This window comes from Nomia melanderi, chromosome 13 (assembly GCF_051020985.1).
Source record: "Nomia melanderi isolate GNS246 chromosome 13, iyNomMela1, whole genome shotgun sequence".
NCBI classification, from domain to species: domain Eukaryota; kingdom Metazoa; phylum Arthropoda; class Insecta; order Hymenoptera; family Halictidae; genus Nomia; species Nomia melanderi.
Window position 1 is genome coordinate 521,145 of NC_135011.1, and position 13,392 is coordinate 534,536.

At 39.8% G+C, this 13,392-nt stretch overlaps 3 protein-coding genes across 6 annotated transcripts; 2 read left to right on the plus strand and 1 right to left on the minus strand.

The window, feature by feature from the left end:
* Positions 1 to 166: 166 nt before the first annotated feature.
* On the minus strand, positions 167 to 9,056 carry Tnks (tankyrase). 3 transcript variants are annotated; one of them, XM_031986656.2, is made up of 13 exons: positions 8,912 to 9,056; positions 5,789 to 6,106; positions 5,248 to 5,450; positions 4,843 to 5,168; positions 4,515 to 4,768; positions 4,090 to 4,423; positions 3,855 to 3,985; positions 3,547 to 3,775; positions 3,079 to 3,464; positions 2,562 to 3,014; positions 1,954 to 2,480; positions 1,531 to 1,880; positions 167 to 1,435 (listed from the first exon to the last, which is right to left on the minus strand). In XM_031986656.2, exons 2-13 carry the CDS (start codon positions 5,979 to 5,981, stop codon positions 1,195 to 1,197), a joined length of 3,627 nt encoding a protein of 1,208 aa, XP_031842516.1. In that variant the 5' UTR covers positions 5,982 to 6,106; positions 8,912 to 9,056; the 3' UTR covers positions 167 to 1,194. The 3 variants fall into 3 exon arrangements, with proteins under 3 accessions (XP_031842516.1, XP_031842514.1, XP_031842517.1); XM_031986654.2 differs by having other exon boundaries at positions 1,954 to 3,014; XM_031986657.2 differs by lacking the exons at positions 3,855 to 3,985; positions 4,090 to 4,423.
* LOC116431362 (uncharacterized) lies at positions 6,100 to 8,912 on the plus strand. The gene is made up of 9 exons (XM_031986658.2): positions 6,100 to 6,361; positions 6,479 to 6,709; positions 6,777 to 7,074; positions 7,149 to 7,302; positions 7,376 to 7,518; positions 7,587 to 7,750; positions 7,833 to 8,223; positions 8,288 to 8,500; positions 8,604 to 8,912. Exons 2-9 carry the CDS (start codon positions 6,620 to 6,622, stop codon positions 8,768 to 8,770), a joined length of 1,620 nt encoding a protein of 539 aa, XP_031842518.1. The 5' UTR covers positions 6,100 to 6,361; positions 6,479 to 6,619; the 3' UTR covers positions 8,771 to 8,912.
* Positions 9,057 to 9,606: 550 nt separating the features above from the next.
* Positions 9,607 to 11,772, plus strand: LOC116431363 (uncharacterized). 2 transcript variants are annotated; one of them, XM_031986669.2, is made up of 5 exons: positions 9,607 to 9,769; positions 9,885 to 9,995; positions 10,061 to 10,203; positions 10,307 to 11,070; positions 11,149 to 11,772. In XM_031986669.2, exons 1-5 carry the CDS (start codon positions 9,727 to 9,729, stop codon positions 11,525 to 11,527), a joined length of 1,440 nt encoding a protein of 479 aa, XP_031842529.1. In that variant the 5' UTR covers positions 9,607 to 9,726; the 3' UTR covers positions 11,528 to 11,772. The 2 variants fall into 2 exon arrangements, with proteins under 2 accessions (XP_031842529.1, XP_031842528.2); XM_031986668.2 differs by having other exon boundaries at positions 9,620 to 9,769; positions 9,838 to 9,995.
* Positions 11,773 to 13,392: the final 1,620 nt, after the last annotated feature.

Consider the following 13,392-nt stretch of genomic DNA (forward strand, 5'->3'; position numbering starts at 1 on the left):
TATATATATATATATATATATATACGTACAATAAAATGTATATGTATGTACAATATTCAAAAATTACTACGAGCTTATAGGAACCCTGTTGATAATATCGTCAACATGAATGAATTATTCTATGTCTGAACTATCATCAACCGAATATATAAAATACTCGCGTATGTATATACATGTTAGAGGTAAAGTCCAACGTCTAATTAAAATGAAAATTGCAAGTTACGCGGCGGGATGACGGATGTTCTTGCGAGAACGATAGAAATACTAAATGTAATACCATTCGTTGTGTCAATAATGTTGATTTTTAGTTCGTCGGGCAATTGTTCTTCGCGGATGAAACAAATATATTTGCTCCATAGACTTTACCTGTAACGCATACGATTAGAGCAGTTACTTCTAACCAGCATAATTATTTCATTGAAAATTGACACAGACGTAGAAATATTATGTCTTCCTTTCAAACGGCCTCTCCTCGAGAGATACCGCGCCGTACCATCATCCGTTGACAATTTAGGCGTGATAACTAGAAGTTATTTATAATTATCTGTATACGTACGTATCATGATTCCCCTTAATAAAGACGAACATTTATCGATTCACATAAAAAATCATGCTGGTCTTTGATATTCTAATTCATGCTGATACAATTATATACACCGTAGTTAATATACATCAATAATCAGTCGTGTGTATGATTGCGTGGTCAAGTCGGACCATTACATTATCACAAATAAATGCTACAAATTAAATGTCCTATCAATTGTCTTCTTTGAACTTTAAATGAACAGACCCGACAAATATTGTTAAAAATCGCTTATCGCTTTGTAACGGATTCATTGAAATGAACTTCGTGCTTTGGAAAACGGTTGAAAAAAAAAGAAAAGAAACTTGGAAGAATCGATTGTAAACCGAAATCAAATTTGTTTCCTAGAACCGTTTTAACTCTAGAATGGATACGCGTGAATTTATCCATGACGAAATGCCTCCCATCTTAAAAAATTCCTATGGAATCTTCGAACGAACCCTTCCTTCTTCGGGTACTCGAAACAGTTTGACTTTTTCGGTGATGAAACTCCTGCAACGGATTTACGCGCGCGTAATGTCACCGTGGTATTAAGACAGCGTGTTGCATGTTCGGGGTCTCTGGCAACAACAGAGACTTCGCAATCTTGCCGCAGGGCTGGACTCTTCCGATCACCGTTCCTCGACACTTTCGCTTCCTCCGCTTTCCGGCTGAGGCCTGGCGATTTGATAGGTGATCAAATACTCCGGATACGCTTGTTCACCTCTGTAGACGACGTATTCAGGGAAGACCAGGCCACCCTGCGACGGCCTGCCCATCACGCTGTGATGGCCGGGCGGCGCATGAGCCATTTTCATCGCGGAGAATTGCAAAAATGACTTGCCAAGCGTCACGCGGCAGAGTAATAAATGTCTACAGGAAAAAACGAACGAGATGCGTTTGAATAGTTACGCCGTGCATAATTTACGTATCGATCTTTTATGATCCATCAGTCATTTGTTACTCACCTGTGGCAAATGTAGCAACTCCGATCCTTATGGGCTGGACAGCCGGTACCTCCGCATATCCCGTACACGTATTGGTTGCTTTTACTGCTGTGCTCGGCGAAATAAATTCCAGCCCCAAACATACCACCGATGTAAGCATGTCGTTCATCAAATCCTTTCTGTACAATGGCGTTGATAAATGGACTGCCATGGAACAGCATTCTTTCGTTTGCTTGGGGCAAGGTTGAGCCGGGAGTGGTCCTGGAACCAGTGCCAGGGGACGAAGGTGCCGCGGCACCGACTTCTTCTGCCACCTCCTGCCTCCTGTGCGCGTAACGCTCCCACAGTTTGCGATTTTGCACTTTTTGTATCTGTTCCAGGGAGAAATTGACAATTAACGAAACGATACAGCTGTGTCCTCTATCGTAGTCGTAACAGGCGTACCCTAACTATGTTGTATCTAGAAAATATGCCACCGGAGTGGCCGTTATCTCTATGTTGCCTAATAGTACTCTGCATTTCTTCCTCGACGGCTAAAAATTCCTTGTCTTCCGCTAATAAATCCACTAGAAGCGTTCCAGGTGTGAGCGTTGGCTGCCAAGGAGTGCCAGCGGTGGTGTTCAAAAGTTTCTCCATTCCTTTGATCAGCTTATGCCTGTATCCGTACGCAGAAACGCCGACTTGCTTCAGATCCTCGTGGCCCATTTCCGCCAGTATGTCCAACGTGATCTGTTCTCGTTCGAACAATTCCAACAGATGTTCCAAGCCAAGACTCTGGAGGAAACCAGCCACGGTTGTGATATTCGAATTGTCTTTCGAATCTTTGGAATCTCTCTCGGAACATGTTTCGGATGGAGGCATGGGACTCAAACAAGAAGACGGTCTGGCGAGCGGTACGCACAAAGTCATGGCGGTTCCCGAGGGCATGATGACGGTTTCCTGGGTAAGCGGTGGCGGAGGTGTAACTGGAACTACACCGAAATTAATGAATATGAAGTATCGTGTATTTACAGACAATGAAACATAGTTTTCGAGTGAAAGGTTGCGCATACCTGCAACGATACTGGGCGGCCTGCTGTTGATAGTACTATTACCATTACCAGTCAGGTTAATGGCTACCCCAACACCGCCATTACCGGATGGTACCGAAGGTACTACTTGCTGTGTAGCCATAGCATCCTGCAACAGACACCTCACGTCGTCGGCACTAGCTAAATCCACAGGAGTTTGTCCCTCTTGATTCTTCAAGAAGGGATCAGCTCCGTGGGCTAGCAAAAGGGCGCACAGTTGCGTCCTCCCCTTCTGCGCTGCCTCGTGAAGCGGCGTGAAACCCCATTTGTCAGTCGCATTCACTACAGTATTATACTTGATCAATAGCGCAGCAATGTCTAAGTGACCGTAGCTCGAAGCGTTGTGCAGGGGTATCAATCCTCCTTTATCCTGAGCATTCACGTCGGCTCCACGTTCAAGCAAAAACTCTGCTACCTCCAGGTTATTGTATCCCGCTGCATCAAAATGCAATCGCGTTGAAATACATCATGTAATCGGGGGAGAAGCGGTACGACTTACCGGCTAAATGTAACGGAGTGCTGTTGCGACCCTGCGCATCCCTGCAATTGATATTGTCTTGGGTAACCAGTCGTTGCACTCTGGCCAGATTCCCTTTCTTCGCCGCGTCCAGAAGAGCACTGTTTCCACGTAACAGGTCCGCTACATCTTGATCGCCGTCTCTGACTAAATCCAACGGGGTCGCACCGTCTCTATTCTTTTTCGTAGCGTCTGCACCGTGTCTCAACAACAAGCGTACTATTTCATATTTTCCTTTGGCAGCAGCTTCGTGAAGCGGAGTGAACTTCCATAAATCCGCAACATTCACCGATGCACCGTGTTTCACTAACAATTCCGTTACCTCGTAATGACCGTAAGAGCAGGCATTGTGTAAGGGAACCAGTCCACTGAACATAGAAAAACTGAACGTTAAGAACATTGAATGAAAATAACGATAAGATAGAAGGCAGAGTTTCAGAATATAATTACCCTTTATCTTTGGCGTGTACGTCTGCTCCATGTGCCAATAAATATTCGACTACAGGCACTCTATTAAATCCCGCTGCAAAGTGCAGCGGTGTGGAGTGTCTACCATCCAAGTCGCGACAATTCACAGCATGCGGAGTCGTTTGCAAAATTCTTTCTACCGCCGCTAAATCGCCGGATTTACTTGCCTCCAAGAGCTGCGCTTCCGCGTCGTCTGTCCCGCTTGGCGGATCTATAAAACAAAAATGAGAACGGAAACATTCTTTGGTTACAAAAGTACTTTCTGGTTTGAGACAAGTTAGAAGTCGAACCTTGTAGTATTTTAAGGACATTTTCTGCAGCTACTTGTGCCGCAGTATAGCCCTGAAGCGATACTATAGATGGATCAACATTGTATGATAACAATATTCTGCAAGCTTGCACATTGTCTTCTCTAACGCACCTGTTTATACAACAATATTTTTAATGAAAAAAAAAAGGAAATCAAATGTCTCTTCAAAGAATAATAAACTGAACAGTCGCAACGTTTTATACGGTTGACGGTACCTGTGTAGTGCAGTTTGCCCTAATCCATCTAAAGCATTGACTTTAGCGTTATGTCTAAGTAGCACATCCATTGCATCGTAATGAGAATGATCAGTGGCCACGTGAAGTGGCGTTAAAAAGTCTTTATTTTTCTCGTTTAAGGCAGCATTTTTCCTAATCAATGATTCTATTACTTGTTTTCTCTTGGGATAGGGAGATGCAACGGCACAGTGCAGTGGTGTATCCCCAGTATATGGGTGTTTAAAGTTTACAACTTCTTGGGACAGGTACTTTTTTAACTTAGTAAGATCTGCCTGCCTGCAGGCATCCAAGAGGCAGTGTCCCTTGTATTCGTCTACAATTAAAGTGTATCTAACAAAGTCATGTTCTGCGTGTACCATCTTTTTTTTTAACTATAAAACACAAGACAAAAATAATCAACGTACATCCTAGTCTTTCTTGTAATTCCAATGTCGGAGCCACATCGATAGCGCTTTTACTGTGGCAGTTTAATTGAGTCGGATCTGCACCCTCGCTTAAAAGTAGCGAGCACACCTCGGCTCTGGATTTACTAGCAGCTTCGTGCAGCGGAGTGAATGCCCACAAGTCACTTGCATTAACAGCTGCACCGTGCTTAAGAAGTGCTTCGGTTACTTCAAAATGACCATAAGAACAGGCATTGTGGAGTGGAACAAGACCTCTGTAACACACGTGTTACTAATTACAATATGCTAGTGTCTATGAAAGATTTACTCCACCGGCAAAAATATTTACCCTTTATCCTTTGCATGCACGTCCGCACCGTTTTGCAATAAAATCTGCACCACTCTGGATCTATTGTACCCAGCAGCTAAATGCAGTGGTGTAGACCTTCTACCATCGCTCGCATGGCAGTTTACATTTAATGGATTTAGAAGTTGCAGGAGACGTTCCTCATTTCCCGATCTTGCTGCCTCTAACAACTCATCCTTTTTATATTCTCCTGTTAATACTGGTTTAGTTGCAGGATCTGCTAATTCTAAAGCTGTTTTCCCTTCCGTGTTTCTTATATTCGCGTCTGCTCCATGTTGCAGCAGGGCAATACAAACATCTATTTTACCCTATAATAAGGATCAAAATATGAAACAACAACTTTCAAATCAATTGATAATCTGCAGTTAAAATAGCCACCAGAAATACCTTAATGGCAGCTTCATGCAGTGGAGTATAATTCCAATTATCTCTAGTATTTGGATTAGCTCCTGCTTCCAAGAGGAGTCTCACCACATCGGAGTGGCCGAAAGAACAAGCATTGTGCAAAGGATGTAAACCACCATCGTCGCGCGCTTGAATGGATGCTCCAGCAGAAAGTAAAAATTCTACTACATCCCTCCTACCGTAACCTGTGCATTTAAAAATGAGAAAAATCAATTATCATGGTCCCTTACGAAATTATTTATAATATCAACGTGTAAGAACATTATCTCAACGATAAATAATTAATATTTCTCTGCCGATCGAAGAGTAAACAAAAACCGTTGAATTTACCGAGGCAATCATTTATAACTACGGAATGACAACATTGGAAAGTTAATGTTTGCAGCGTTTAACATTCACGACACGATATTAAAATACCGTGTCCTCGATCGTGAATGACGTATGGTGGGAAATCATCGGCCGAATGTTAAATTTCGTTATCGAAGGTGGATTGAAAAAAGAGTTAATGGAACAACGAGCTTACCAGCTGCAAAATGCAGGGGGGTGGACTTGCGTCCGGCAGTGTCTCGAGCATTGACCGTCTTCGGTGTAACCAACGCCTTTACCCTCGGGAGGTCTCCAGTTTTGCACGCCTCGAACAGTTCTCTTAAAGGGTCAGCATTCCCCGATCCCGACAGGGAATCAGCATTTGTCAACGTCGATCTACGTCCTGCCATTTTTACACCGCCATTTTCACGCCACTGTCCCGATGGATACACTTCACTGGCTCATAGTGTTGAAAGCTTTCACGACGACACCGAGATGAGTTGCTATGGCACAACTCAGTGGCGCCGCCTTCCACCTAGAAACACTCATTTTTTAAAACTCCTCCGCCATATGAAGCAATACTGCGGCAGGATGCAAAGGACACGAATATAAATAGAGAATCTTATTCTAAACGTTTGATCAATTTCACGATACAATTTGCCATGCACATATGCCATGCTTTATTTGCATTTAGCGGTGTTCATAGGAAAGGATTCAGGACTTTACAAAAGGACTTAAAATGCGGTTATATTTTTTACGCCGTTACGTATCGGTCACAGCTATGATTTAGGTAAAATGTATTGTTAGATATATTTCAATACGATTGTTCATACAGAGGGGAGGATTTTATTTACTTTTACAGGATAAAATATTCATGTTCAATCTTGTTCTCTATTATTTCTTTTAGTGTGGTACTTTGTATACAAACACTTTTTTATTTAACACAATCGTTGCCGGTAAGGAACAGAATGTACGAAGTGCTGCCGGCTGCGGTACTTGTAGATGTAAAGTGTATTATTTATTTATATATCAGTAGAAGTTTTAAACTATGTCAATTAATCTATGCTTCTACAAAAATGTATTTCTACTTATGCAAGCTGTGCCACCATCGCTTGAATGTACAAACCGTTTCAACAAGGTACCTTATTATATTTGTAATATTTCCAGTAATGCTGATCTATATTCTTAATTTAATGAATTTATAGGAGATGTTTGATAAACCTAATCCTTCAGGATTTATTCATATGTCTCATTATTTATTATCAATACACGACTCAAAGAGATTTAAAAAAGCTGTCACATGGCCAATTTTGAGCAAAGATGATGAGAAACAATATCGTTTGGGAGTGAAAAAATATTTAGATATTATAGCTGCTGAAAATCCAGATATAAAGTTCCCACCGATATTAATGTTTCATATAATCCGGGCAGGAAGCAAAAAGTTCTTAACTATTATGTGGAAACTGTCACAAATTAGTCTCAGAGCTTATATTATGAGACATTGTAAATACTTCTGATGAAAATTAATATTTACTCCATCATTTGTTCATGTAATTATAAGATTGATTTTTTTATAGACAATGGTAAATTATTACTAGCTCCTGAATCAGGTGACACTAGTAACATAACTAGAATATATATCACTAATATCAATTTTAAAAGAGACCTTGATATTTCTAAGCACTCTGAGGAAACAAAATTGGATATAGAAAGCTTTGAATACTATATGCAGTAAAGTTTAATTTGACTTTAGATATTTTATTATTTTATTGATCATTTTGTAAAAAATTCTGTCGTTTTTTAGATGTAAATTCACAGACTTGAAAAACCTGCAAGCTGATATATTCAGTACAATAGAAAATATTAAAAAATGTGCACAGGTGGCTCCAGTTAATAAAGTTATTTTAAAACGATTAGTGGATCCCAAGGATATAGAAATTATAAACAGTATGTATTTACTGTAATTTATTTGAAACGAATAATAATTATTGATCTACAAATATTAAAATTTTTAGTGTGGAAGACAAATATTCATGCAAACATAGAGCATCTTAATTATATGAATTCAAATTTAAATAGATCAAAAACTCTGAGTAGAAAATTAATCAATATATTTTCAAGTTTACACACTGATGCTATAGTTTGTGATGCTAATAATTTTTCGAAGATAAATACTGAGGTAATACAATAAGTCATTAATAGCAATATAAAGAAAAATAATATGGAATGTATGTAACCAGCAATCTATACTTTATTTAAAGGACATTGACAATGGATTGTATATAAATGGCTGCTTGGTAATTTATTCTTTAATATTAAAGCTTGATGAAATATTAAAAGAAATAGAATGCCATCTAAAACTAAGTAACTTATCTAATTTGTCAAATTGTGAAATAACAATTAATGAATACAATAAAATAATGAGGTCCATGGAAGAAACATTTCAGAAATTCATATTGGAAATCACTAGCAGTACATCTACATTGCAAAATAGCTTACAAGAGAGATCAGCAAATTTCAGTGTAGAGAAAGATTCTTTTTATTTTTTATGTCGGAAAGTACTGTTTCCATCTCCACAGTTTCAGTTTCATTTTGATGAAAGCATAATTGAAAAAGACTTGATTAATGAATTATATGTATCTCCAAAGAAAGGTAATATTTATTTTTTAATAATATAAGCAAATATTCAGGTTCTTAATGTCATAAACATTTTTAGGAAAATATAAATACTTATTTAAGAGGTACCAAAAAGATAAATTGGATTCACCTAAGAGCTCATCATTAAACTCTTCTTATACTAGTAATGTAGGAGTAAATACAACTAGTTGGTTGTCACCTAAAAGACATTTTTCAAGTTATGAGAAGACCCCACCAAAGATAAATAATAATAGAACAGTTTCTCCACGTTATTCTAAATTATTTACACCCCGTAAGTTAAACATACATTTTACAGGCTTGTGGAAGTATTTAAGAAAATGACTAACTTAACATAGAATGTGTAAAGAAGAATTTAACTTTAATATCTTTCTTAGGCAAGCGTGCTACGTCCAGTCCAATAAAGCAGCGCATAGAGAACAGTCCAAAATCTACTAATCATAACATAAATTTACAGCCTGTGAATTTAGAGGTTGCAATGCAGAATATCTATGATCTTTCAACACAAATTGCTAAAATTGCAGCTTCTATACCCAAGTCTTGAAGGAAAACATTGATACAGTTTGTTTAGAAGGTACACTGTTTAGAATGATTGAGAAGTAAATAGATTTGTGAGTAATATATATGCGTATAATAAGTTAATAAAGAGTTACATATTTTCTATAAAAATAACTGTATCTCTTACATGTTTCTCAATAAATGATAATTCCAATTTGCGGGGGCATAACGATCACGGTCATTAAAAACATACATGTGATACAGCGTATACGTAGGAATACAATTCACATCTGTTGCATCACATAGGAAATGCATATCAATATGTTTTCGTGTACTTTCTTTGTCAAGAAGATTCGGGTAACCTTGATCCAAATTATGCACTTGTTATGCTATCGTCGGTCGCAACAAGGAGAAATAACCAATCGATGTGCATGATTGACGAGACGAAAGGGCGAGAGAAAAACGCGATTGGCGAGGAGTTTAATTATCGGTTAATGTGTAGCCACTTGCATCAAGCGGTGTGATCACAGCTCCGCTTTAAATGCAGCTGCACTGTGTTTACAGTAGCATTTGTCGTTGTTGTTTGTAAATTTTAGCGGTAAACCTCAATTATACAGTGAAAGATAAAGTATTTATACACTGTTGATTTTTACGAATTCTCTGAGTAAAAATTATTTACGTCAGTCTTTCGTGCGAAATTTTATTTCTAGGGAAATCTAGACTGATGTAAATAATTTTTAACTTAATCTATATAATACGAAATTATAAGTCATTCCATATGAGTAACAGCGGTGTATAATATTTTTTCCTCCTACTACAAGTAGCGTTTTGTATGAAAACCTTTCAGATTTTAGGTTATGATCTGTTTATGCCTAGTTTCATTTATGAAAGATTACTGTTGAATTTTATGAGGGAACGGGTTCGTTTGAAAGGAAATTATCACCGATATAATGTTAACCTGCGTGGTACACGGTTGTCTTTCAAATCAGGATATCAAAATCGATGGAAACGATATTTCATTGTTCCCTTTCCCTGACGATGTTCCGTGAGTATTTATTATTTTTTCTGTATAAACTTTTCCTGGTATGATACAGACGTTTGTTGGTATTTTAGTCAAAGAAACCTATGGTTGAAAAATTGTCAATTAGATAATATTGCAGAAACAGATAAGCCACTCTATATCTGCAAATTACATTTTGAGAAAATGAGCTTCACAGATTCTATGCAGCTGAAATCCGATGCTGTTCCAACTATTTTTGATAAAGCAGAAGGTAAGTAGAACAATAGCAAATACATTGTACCAATTGTCAAATGCTAATTCAAATTATTGTTATAGAGGGACAAAGAAAACATAAGTTAGACGATGCACTTGAAACTGATCCACCCAAATCTCCACCAGTAAAGCAGAAAAAATTAGAAGATGATTCGCATAGTCTAGTAACTCCACCGCAAAGTCCTTGTACTCAACTAATAAGAAATGTAAGTAATTTGATTTATATTTTAAGAATCACAGCATTTTGTTGTGTAACAGTATCATCTTATCAAGTTGTATACGATTAATTGATGAAATATGATATTACAGGTGAAAGAAATGAATGGAGAAGATAAAATGGATATACCTATTGAAAATGAAATTCCATTGAACGGATCTACCCCTTTAAAGTCTGAATTATATCAAACAGTAAAAATAGGAAAGAAGCAATATCGACTAACAATACAAATTGACAAAATATATGGTAAACCATGTCCTAGGTCAAGGAAGCTTATGATACTAGCACAATTAAAGAAGGAAACGCAAAAGCTTTCTAGAAATACGACTGATATAGATCAAAAGGATCAGTTTTTGCATAAGAGTACTAGAAAAGCAGACTGTGCAAAGGGTGGTTGTAAATTAAAAAAATCTATTTATGATTCCAAGCCAGCTTTTCAGTGCGAACACTGTGATAAATATTATGTAATGAAGAAGTCCGATAATCAGGGAGAAAAGAACACTTGTACCATATGTAACAAGACTTTCCTATCGTTGCAGTCCTTGAACAATCATACCAAGACTCATTTTATATGTGATATGTGCCAAACAGAATGTAGTTCACAAGTAATTTACGATACGCATATGAAGTTACACGTTAGTTCGGATCCGGTGAACCCGTACAAATGTCATCAGTGCACAGAGATCTTTGAACTAGAAGACGACGTGAGGCAGCACTGTTTAATTGTCCATCCCACAATTAAATTACAGAACACAATTTTGCAAGTGACCGCATCACCTCTAACGCAATTACCTCAACAGCAAGATCACCGTTGCGTCAGTTGCAACATAACGTTTAGGAACGAGCAAGCTTATAGGTAGCTTTCATTGCCATACGAATATGGTGTAGAGTTTCTTGTCGCCGTACAGATTGTAATTGGTAAATATTTTTACAGGAACCACATAAGTTCTCATAAAAAGAAAGAAGGTATAAGGTGCAGTATTACTGACACCAATAACGTATTTCCAGTACCTAATCCTTTAACTGGTAGTCAAATAGGTATCCTTCGAGCTGTAAAGTTCAGTTGTAGGGTATGCTCTATGGAATTCGATAACGTCGGCGAGGTCGACAGGCACACGAGGACGCATTTAGAGGAAGACAACGAAGAGGAGAGGAAGTGCAATACATGCAAGAAGCAATTCAAAACGAACGCGCAGCTCAACGAACATTTAAAGACCCACGAATCGCGTACGCACCCTTGCCCCGTATGTTCGAAAACGTTTATCAACAGAACTACATTGAAGATACACTTAAAAAGTCACGGTGAAACGTAGGTCTCAGTGATCGGTATCGAACGATTCTCACGTCCAGCTTAATTTCGACTCGTTCCGAAATTCAGTGCTTCGTCGCGTAAACCTTTTTGATTTATCGACGGAGGTGTATCCAAGGTGCCAACAGCCTGCAGCCTTGCGCGGCCCGCGCAAAGTTGTTCGTTAGCTACTTGGTCCTCGCAGCCAACGACGAGTGATGGGAACCTTATGTAACGTTTCAGAAGAACGATTAAATTCTTGAATAACAATTCCCATTGTATTCTTTCTCCACCAAATTCTGCACAAAACATTGCGTATGCGTTTCAACCGTTAACGATCAATTTTCCATTAGGTACCACGAGAAGTAACGTTTAGAAGCAAACGAGTCCAAGCTGCGAGAACAGATCATGAAGATCAAACGACTCCACCCCCAACAAAGAATCTCATGAAATCCAGACGAAGTCGTCGAAAACTACATTTCAACAAGTGTCCTGCTCGATGCAGCGAAGTCTCACTGCAACGATCCACCGAAGAATGAAGATAATAGGGTGCGGGCTCCTTTGAGGTGCGCCAGCTCCTTTGCTCAGTAGAATGATCCTGATTTTCCCGACAGGAGTCATTGGCAGGGCGCAGTGGCGGGGCAATGGAGGGGAGGCGGAAACGAGGGCAAACGACCCTCTGTGAAAGGGAGAGCAGGCAGCTAGCGGCGGGGAACAATCGGCGGTCGTCCTGTCAACGGGGACCACTTCAAACGTAGCCGACCTCAATGTGTTTATTTGGCCAACGTCAAATTTACTCGTGGCAAAGGAAAGCTCCGCTAGCGCGTATTCTGTCGCAGTCGCCAACGCACACCTTGCCGGCCGCTTGTTTTCGCCGGTGCCGGGAAAATCGGATCGTTTTGTCGCGCTCGATCGTCGGCCGCCTTGGGCGTGGCTCGTGTCCTCTATTGTCGACCCGATGACTCTTCGCGGCTCGAGTCAAGTATCTTGTAATTCTTGGTAGCTCGCCTCCTCGAGGAAATCGCGTTTGTCGCGCGAAACTCGGGGAGGTACAGTTCTCTGGGGTAGAAGAGGCGAATCTGCGAGGGAAGGTCGAGGGTGGTTTTGATGAAGACGCTTGGTAACTGCGTCGTTTGGGGGTTGTATAGTTTATGGGGTTATATAGAAATTTCTCTAATTCCAAGTAAGATGGCTCTAGATCGTTAACACTAGGTTTACGGGCATTTATTGTACACTTGATTCTATCATTCCTAAAAGAATTGATGCTCGTTTATTTAGACTGTGGAAACTGGAGATTTGACGCGTCCTGTAAACCTAGTGTTAATAATAATTGTTAGTTGTAACAATAGCATCTGCTGGATTCACTCTACTCTTCGTACTCCTTGTAATCCTTGTAATCCAATTTTACTTGCAGTGAAACGGAGAGCCCTTCGACCCCTAAGAAACCGATCCCGACAACCAACAAACATGGCCGCCCGACGTCCCTCCGCAAGTGCGAAAGGAATAAGATTAAAATGTGATTCCCCGTCGGTCACGGGGCATCGCGCGATTCGCTGCGCGTCAGCCCACCAGTTTCCCTTAATTTCCACAGCACCCTCGGTCAGAGGTACAACAGCGAAACGCACACTGGCTCGGCCGCTTAGCTACCGTGGAAAACCGTGGCGAATTTATAGAGTGACTCGCTTTATCTCCTTAATACCTGGCCGACTGTTGTCCCGCGTTTCTGCGCTGATGCGCCGTTACTAAATACACGGGAACGCGTATTTCGTCACTCGACAAGGATGCCTGACACGTGAACGAATGGGAATAGTCTCTTGATGCGTCTTAGGGGATGATCTTTGGAGCATATCGCTGGAAACGGGAACTTCGAGTAACAAGGAAGCATCTCTA